This window comes from Chlorella variabilis (assembly GCF_000147415.1).
Source record: "Chlorella variabilis unplaced genomic scaffold CHLNCscaffold_33, whole genome shotgun sequence".
Taxonomy (NCBI): domain Eukaryota; kingdom Viridiplantae; phylum Chlorophyta; class Trebouxiophyceae; order Chlorellales; family Chlorellaceae; genus Chlorella; species Chlorella variabilis.
Genome location: NW_005435055.1, coordinates 312,660 through 320,402, shown reverse-complemented (window position 1 = coordinate 320,402; position 7,743 = coordinate 312,660). Strand labels below are relative to the sequence as shown.

Here is a 7,743-nt window from a genome sequence, read left to right as displayed (position 1 = left end):
GCCGCGCCGGGGCTCCACCCCGCCAGGCCGCCGACCTCGTACTGCCGCCGCTGCTGCCGCGCCAGCTCCTCCAGCGGCGTGCCCAGCCCGCACTGCCCCTCCTTGTTCTCTCCTGTTGCCCAGGCCTGGCCGCTGGAGTCCAGAAAGAGGGTATGGTGGCGCCCGAGGGCCGCCGCCACCACATGCACCCGCCCCGCCAGCGACTCCACACAGTGCGGCACGTGCGCGCTGTCTGCAGGGCGGGCAGCGGCGCGGCGGGGCGGCGGCGGGGACGTCAGCAGGCAGCAGCGGCGGCGGGGAAGGGCGGGGGACAGCGCCCGCAGCTGCAAGGGCCCGCGCCAGGGCCAGGCAAGCAGGCGGCAAGGAGCCTCTGCTGCCCGGCGGTGGCGAGGCAGCGCGTGGCAGCAGCGCGGGAAGCATCGCAGGCGGCCAGCTCAGCTGCGCCACCCACCGACGCAGCCGTGGCCCAGCTTGCCGTGCAGTCCCTCCCCCCAGGTCAGCACCTCGCCGCCGCGCAGCACCCCTGCGCTGTGCGTCTTGCCCGCGGTCAGCGAGGCCACGGGCAGGCCTGCCAACGCCTCGACTTCGCGCGCTTGCAGCAGCAGCGGCAGCGCGGCCGACACGCCGCACTGGAACTCGGTGTTGCGCCCCCTGCGGCAGGGTCGGCGGCGCGGCGCAGGGTCGGCGGCGCGGCAGCTGAGCACGCGGCGGCCCGACTGACGGGGCAGCAGACAGTGGCGGCGGCATGGGCGACTACAAGCGCTGCTCCCCTCCGCTCGTGCGGTGCGATCCATCCCAGCCATTGCAACCGAATGCCTGTAGCAGCCACTCACCAGGCCACCACGCTGTAGCTGCGCCCCAGGCCGGCGTGCGCTGCGAGGGCTCTCCGCAATGGGCCCCGCATAGCCGCCCCCCAAGCAACCAGCGGATTAGGGCCTGAGGCGGAGGTTTCAGGACCGGTGGGCAGGCTCTTCAGACGACGCAGGCCCACGGAGATGCAGATGGGCTCCAGTGGCGGCGCACAGGCCCAGTTGATTCCTGCACCTCGCTCACGAGTCGAGAAAGACGAGCGTTGGCGTGCGTGGCAAGCACAAATGCGGTACGCAGCGCAGGTACACCGCCGCGGACGCCGCCCCAGCGTCGCACTTACAGTGCGGTCTCAGGCTAGGATCCCGACTGACTGCAGTACCTCCCACATAGCTCACCATCGTTGGAGGTCATCCTTCTGCCTTGGGCCTGGCCTGGTGCATGCAGCAGTAGGTGCCACGCATCCGGGGCACCATCAGATGGTGAGCCGCTCTCAGCAGTGGTTTGTTGGTGCTGTGCTCTTGTGGCTTCCACTTGTCTATTAGAAAATGTGTGCATCGAAGATTGCATGGTTCGAGTGCAAGATGGAGCAGGGCGATGTGGGCGGGTCGCGGCCATCCCGGCTGCGGTGCCCAGGCGGGTCGGCCGCCAGCCTGGCAGGGATGTCCCGTGCCGTTTGGCCGGCGGCGTCATAGGCAGGCGCCACGCCAGGGATGCCGCTGCTCTGCCACATGCCGGGCTGGCAGGCAGGTTGGGGAATGCATTTTGTGGGGTGGGCGGGGTGGGGCACGCGGCGGGCGGTGCATTGCAACCTGCGTTGGTGAGCGGGTGGGCAAACGGCGCAGCGCTCGAGGGCAAAACGCCCACTGGGCCCCGGCGCCCTAGCGGCGCCCCCGCCAGCCCCTAGAGCCCTTGCGTGGCCGCCGCCACCAGCTGGCCCAGGTCTGCGTGGGCCGAGGTGGCTGGGTCGTAGTGAGCCCACAGCAGGCGGGGCCCCTCAAACACGAGCACGCCGCCCTGGAAGAAAGCCTGCTCGGTGCGGGGGGGCATCAGCGGCTTGTAGGACTGCAGCGGCAGCAGGGCGCGGCGGCGCCAGTGTGTCAGCAGGGCAGCAGCAGCAGCAGCAGCAGCACGGTGCCTGGGGCAGCCAGCTGGCGGCCAGCAGCAGTAGGGGCAGTAAGGAGCATGGCTAGGGATGGCATGCGGCTAGGGAACAAACCAACACCGACAAAGGCGCGGCACCGCTATCCTGCCCTTCCATCACCACCAACAGAGAAGGGGGCACACACACATGCTACCGCCACCAGCCCTCCCCCTGCCACCAAACAGCACGCCCCACACTCGCGCCCCGCAGCTGGCAGCCACCGCCCCACCTACCTTCAGCACTTGCTTCAAATCGGCATCGCCGCCGTCCCGCATGCGCGCCTTGATGGCTGCGGGGGTGGCGGGGTCAAAAAAGGTTGCCCTCAGGCCGCGCCGGAACTGCAGCACCTCGTAGCAGGCGTTCTCCGGATCTGCAAGCAGCCGGTCTGGCGGGAAGCCGGTCTGGCTGGCAAAATCTACACCGCTCTGCGGCAGGGCAGGCCGAGGGCGGGGGGAGGCCGAGGCGAGGAGGTGAGTGGGGCTGGAGACACGCGAGGCGGAGACGAGGAAGGGAACGAGGGCTTGACGCAACGTGATTCTCGGAGCTGCATCCAAGCAGCAGCTTGTCTCCGCCGTCCCGCTTCGGCTGGCGCTGGCTGGCCCGGCCCCATTTGTCCCGCTGCCGCTGCTGGCGGCGGCGGCGGCGCTGACCTGGGGAGTGCCGATGGTGACGAGGTAGAGCTTGACTGAGGCTGCGTCGAGAGCTGGCATGACGTCGCGGTGCAACTGCCGCGCCAACTCCCAGCAGAACAGTCAGCCTGCGGGGGAGGGCGCGAGGGAAGCGGCACAGCGGGCGCGGGCGGCACGGTGCTGCGGATGAAGGGATGCACAGCCGAGTCGCAGAGGCAACCCTGGGTCGGCTCATGCTGCAAGCCCTCGTGCATTTTCCGCATGCATGCCACAGGCTTGCAGGCCTGTTCACACCAGCTGCTGCTGCCAAGGCAGGCAAGCTCACCCATGTGCCGGCCAAAGACGAGGACCGCCCGCTCCTGCTGGCCCCACAGAGAAGTGACCTCCACTGCCTCCTGTGTGGACACCAGATAGGCCTGCTGGCCGCGCAGCTGCTCATACGCAGCCCCCAGGTCCACCCCAGCGGGCGGAGGGCAGGGGGAGGCTGCTGCTGACGCCCGCAGTGCGGCGGCGGCCCGGCCGCCCACAGCCGGCCCAGCCGCTGGGCGCGCGATCGGGCGCAGCAGTGACGGCATCAGGTGAGACCCGTTACGTCTGCTGGGGAGCCCCAGCGCCGGCCTCGATGGCGCGGAGGAGAGGCTGGTGAACGCCATGGGCGGCTAGGGCGCTGCGCAAGTGCCACAGAATTGCGACTTCGTCGCCGAACCGACGCTTGATTGAGGAACGAATGGCTGTGTGTGCCTGTTGGTCCATGCCCCGCACGCTGCAGTCGTCGCCGCCACGCACACACTTGCATTTGCATGCAATTTGCAGTGCAGCCCGCGGCATGCCTGCGTTGGGGTGACATTTATGTTCTGTCTCCTTGGGTCCCTTTATTGTAACCACTCTACAGGCACAGCCTCACAAGCAGCAGCCTAGCCGCAACGGCCACAGTACCGGCTCGCGGCCGGTGCCGGTGTGCACAACGGCTGCCGCAGGATCGTTTGGGCAATGTGTATACCCTGCCTGGGGCTGCACTGGCTAGGGTGAAGCGTCCTACACTCTCTCAGCCACGTGCTGCGCCACCTGCTAGGGGCAGAGGCCCCTCCCAAGACGCCGCCGACCAGTGGCCACATGACGACCCGCGGGTGCCGAATGCGAGCCTGTCCCTGTACTGCAGGGGTGCCTGGCAGGCGAGCCTAAGCTGGCTGCATACGCTGTATAGCCAACACCAGGCCTGCCGCTTGTTGCGCCAAAGCACCCCACTGTCCGGGAGCTCGCAAAGGCTTCCGTCCAAAACAGAGCGAGCTCTTTGCAGCCCGAGCGGCAGGCAGCGCGAGTAGGACCGCGGCTGCTCCAGCCCGCCGTCCATCGGGTGCGACCTGTGGCCGCCGCGCCGCCGCCGCCCAGCTCCTGCGGCCGGCTCCCTGCCACATCCCCGCTCCTCTCTGCAGCCGCCGACCCGGGCAGCCCGCCTCTGATGCAGGCCAGGCCAGGGGCAAGGTCCAGGCGCACACCACCACATGCCTCCCTCCATACCCGGCTGGTCCACGCTGGATGCGGCGCTGGCGGCGTGGTGGGCGGTGGAAGACCGGGTGCCCATCCTGCTGGTCGGCACGCTGCACATCAGCTGGCTCGCCCTCTCCTACCGCCTGCTGCTGCCCCGCGAGCTGGCCGCGGTGCTGGCACTGATCGCGCTGGAGGCGGCCGTGGTCTGCCTGAGCGCCCTGCGCCCCGCCGCGTACCTCCGCCACCGCCTGCCGCTCGTCGCCGGCATCCGCGCCCTGTCGGGCGCCTTCCCGCTGCTGGTGGATGTGTCGCGGCTGGCCGGCAGGGCCGCCGCAGGCTGCGCCGACGTCCCTGGCGGCGGCGCCGGCGCCTGCGCCGCGCCCGAGGAGGCAGGCGACGCGTCGAGCCTGCTGCGCGCGCTGGGCCTCCTGCTGCTGCCCGTCGCCTGGCTGCACTCCTGCCTGCTGGCCCCCATCTCCATCCACCTGCCGCCGTTGGCGCACGTGGTGGTGCACACAGCCACGGTGGTGCTTCTCATGCGGCGGGCAACCACAGGTGGGCGCCAGGCTGGGCGCCGTGCTGGTGGCGCGGCCGGCCATGCGTGTGCTCCACCAGTGTGGGGTGCTCTGCTCGCCTGCTTGCCCTCGGGGTGTTCTGCTCGCCTCGCTGCATGGCAGCGGCAGGGCGCTGGTGCGTGCTGCAGCGGCGGCAGCACCCCTGTGGCCTTCCTGGGGGCAGGCCTGGCTGCGCAGGCCCTGGCCGCAGGTGCTTGCAGCAGCGCAACTGACGCCGCGCTCGCTGCCTGCCACCCTTGCCGCAGCCTGCCGGCAGTACGCCGCCCAGCACCCCGCCAATGCGCGGCTGGCTGGCGGCGTGCATTGGGTGATGAGGCAGGCGGTCTCGCTGCTGTGCCCGGGGACGCGAGAGCACCTGGCGGCGGCGGCGGGCGTCGCTGGCGCCGCGCAGCAGTGCACCGCCGTCGTCTGGGCCCTGCAGGCGAGCGCTGCCGCCGTGCTGGGCCGCGCTTTGATCTGCGCCCGCGCGCAAGCCGTGCCCGCTGTCCCTCGCCCTGCCCCTGCTTGTATGCCATGCTGGCACAGGCACAGCCGTTACATGCAACGCGATGCCTAAGAAAAGAAGTGGATTAACTGCGGATAATTCTACTGGGCTGGTCGCCTGCCTATGCCAACGGAACCGCCGCAACCCGCCTGCCCTGCGCCCTGCCCCCTGCAGGCCTCCCTGGGCTTTGTGCTGCCCACGCTGCTGTGCTGGCGCGCCCAGCTGCGCGACGTGCGGCGCCACGAGGCGCAGCAGGAGCAGCGGTGGCTGGCGGCGCAGCGCCAGCGCCAGGTGGCCGACGCCGACGGGCTGCCCGGCACGCCGCGCTCGCCCCGGCGGCGCCGCCAGGACTGGGGCCCTCCCCCGCAGGTGGACTGCAGCTTCACCAGCAGCCAGTACCGCCAGATGTGCGAGCCGATACTGGCCCTGGGCGCCACCGTGGGCTGGCCGGTGCTGGTGGTGGGGGCGGGGCTGGCGGCCTGGGTGGCCGCCACCGTGCGCAGCTCGCACCTGCACCGGCCGTAGCCGGCCCAGCGGCACACTCTGCCGGCATTGTGCAAAACTACTTACAAAGTTCAATGTTTTTATCACTGTGTTTTGTAACTTCCAATTTTCGATGCATACGCGAAGCTGTAGTGACGGAAGATCCTCATCAGACTTTGAAGGCCAGTAGTCCCAGCAGGGTGCCGCCTGGACGCCGCTCTGCCACCGCATGGCGCGGACCGCACCAGCAACGCATCTGGATGCCTCTTCGAGATCAGGACCCATTTACGTTGACAGGGGCCATTTGCGTCACCAAATCCCGGTTGCAGCACGCTTGGACGCAGGCATGCGGAGATGTCGACCGGGAAGACCGGCTGCCCGGAGGTACCAATGTGCATTCCGCCTCTTCATCGCCTCGGCAGTATCGGAGGGATGGCAAGAGGGCTGTGGGTGGCAGGGGGGCGGCAAGAAAGCGGCGGCCAACTCAGCGCTGAGGCCATGATATTGCACCACCGCATTGCGCCATCGCCCCCGCCATCGCAGTCTACCCCAGCCGCTCGAAGTGTCGGACGCCTTGCATCGCCCCCAGCTATGGCATCCGCTGTTGCAGCCACCACCAGCTGTGTGGCCCGGCCGGTGGCCTGCGTCTCGGCCGCCAAGCGCTCCTCCTTCTTCGCCGGCACCGCCAGGCTCTCCGTCCCCCGCGCCCAGAGCGGCGCCCTGGTGTCCGCCCGCGCCCGCAAGGCCGCCACCGTCGAGGCCCGCTCCACCGGCCGCGGCGGCCAGCAAATCACTGTCGATGTAGAGAAGCCGCTGGGCCTGGTGCGGAGATTGCCTGCCAGCGCCGGCAGCGCATGAAGCGGGGGCTGCATCATCGACCCTCGGAGGGCATCGCCGCTCCCGTCCCTGCCGCCGCCGCCGCCGCCGCCGCCGTCCTGTGCAACCAGCCTACCCTCCCTTGCGCAGGTGCTGGACCAGAGCAAGAGCCCCAAGGGCGGCCTGGTGGTCAAGTCTGTCAGCGGGAACGCAGCCAAGGCAAGCCGCGGCGGCGCTGCGCCCGCCATCTGGCTGGCGGCTGACGGCGGCCCGCCCTCAATGCATGCTGCCTGCCTGCCTGCCTGCTGCCCAGGCCTGCCCCATGCTGCCTGCACGGCTGGCAATCCTAAGCCCGTCTGCCCTCTCCAGCAGCAGCAGCCGCTCCCCTGCCCTGCCTGCCCTGCCACCCCCGCTGCGCTGTCGCAGCGATGCCTCAGCCCTGCTTTCTTCCCATCCAAACCCTTCGCCTGGCCCCCCATGTCGGTCCCCCACATGTCCCCTGCTGTGTCCTTTCCTTTCTTCCTTTCTTGCTGCAGGCCGGCATCTCTGTGGGAGACACAGTCATCTACACCTCCTCATTCTTCGGAGACGAGCTGTGGGCTGCGGACAAGGTGGGGCCCATTTCCGATCTTTCTTTTGCAGCCGGGAGGGCGGTGGTGGGTCCGCTAAAGGCGGCTAGGTGGCGGCAAGTTTGGCGGCGGCGGGGAACGAGGAGGAGGCGGCGGCAGCGGCAGCCCAGCCTCCACCATCCCCACCCCACCTGTGCCTCCCTCACCGGCCCCGGACGGCCAGGGGTGGACAGCTAGGCCTGCCGGCCGCGGATTGGCCACAGCCGCCGTCCGCAGCCTGCCAGCCGCCCGACCCGCGCGCCCCACGCCCACATCCCGCCTGCTGTGCCTGCTGTGCCTGCCTGCTCCGCCTGCTTTGCAGCTGGGCTTCACGCGCTCCGCGCTGCAGGCCGCGCCCTCGCCGGTGTTTCTGGTGCTGGTGAAGGGGGCCAACGACAGCGTGGACGTGAAGAAGCTGCCCAAGAAGCCGGCGCCCGCCCGCTTTGGCCGCCGCCTGACCGCGGCGCAGAAGGCGCGGGCCACCCACCTCTGCGTCGACTGCGGCTACGTGAGCGGGGCTGGTGGGGCTGCCGTGGGCGTGTGCATGTGTGTCTGTATGTGTGTGTGTGTGTGTGTGTGTGTACGGGGTGCGCTGGGTGGCCGTAGCCATGGCTTTGTCGCTTTGTGGTGGCTGTGCGTGTGCGCGCGCGCGTGTGTGTGGAGGCCCTCCTTCCTCGCCGCCTCCCTGTGCACACCGGCCAACACCCGG

General features: G+C 69.9%; 3 protein-coding genes across 3 annotated transcripts in view; 1 reads left to right on the top strand and 2 right to left on the bottom strand.

Moving 5' to 3' along the window:
* CHLNCDRAFT_141375 (hypothetical protein) overlaps nucleotides 1–904 on the bottom strand; it is a gene marked incomplete at both ends in the record, with an annotated part of 3,087 nt that extends 2,183 nt beyond the window's left edge. The window contains 3 exons of the mRNA XM_005843193.1: nucleotides 36–232; nucleotides 452–651; nucleotides 834–904. Coding sequence (XP_005843255.1) covers nucleotides 36–232; nucleotides 452–651; nucleotides 834–904 — 468 coding nt within the window. The remainder of the gene's footprint in view (nucleotides 1–35; nucleotides 233–451; nucleotides 652–833) is intronic.
* Nucleotides 905–1,710: 806 nt separating this feature from the next.
* Nucleotides 1,711–2,661, bottom strand: CHLNCDRAFT_55327 (hypothetical protein; the record flags this gene model as incomplete). The annotated part of the gene is made up of 3 exons (XM_005843192.1): nucleotides 1,711–1,872; nucleotides 2,185–2,376; nucleotides 2,602–2,661. The coding sequence occupies 3 exons, from the start codon at nucleotides 2,659–2,661 to the stop codon at nucleotides 1,711–1,713; spliced, it is 414 nt and encodes a 137-aa protein (XP_005843254.1).
* A 3,540-nt stretch (nucleotides 2,662–6,201) lies between these two features.
* Nucleotides 6,202–7,743, top strand: part of CHLNCDRAFT_141372 (hypothetical protein) — a gene marked incomplete at both ends in the record, with an annotated part of 2,702 nt that continues 1,160 nt past the window's right edge. The window contains 4 exons of the mRNA XM_005843236.1: nucleotides 6,202–6,432; nucleotides 6,577–6,624; nucleotides 6,963–7,037; nucleotides 7,357–7,542. Coding sequence (XP_005843298.1) covers nucleotides 6,202–6,432; nucleotides 6,577–6,624; nucleotides 6,963–7,037; nucleotides 7,357–7,542 — 540 coding nt within the window. The remainder of the gene's footprint in view (nucleotides 6,433–6,576; nucleotides 6,625–6,962; nucleotides 7,038–7,356; nucleotides 7,543–7,743) is intronic.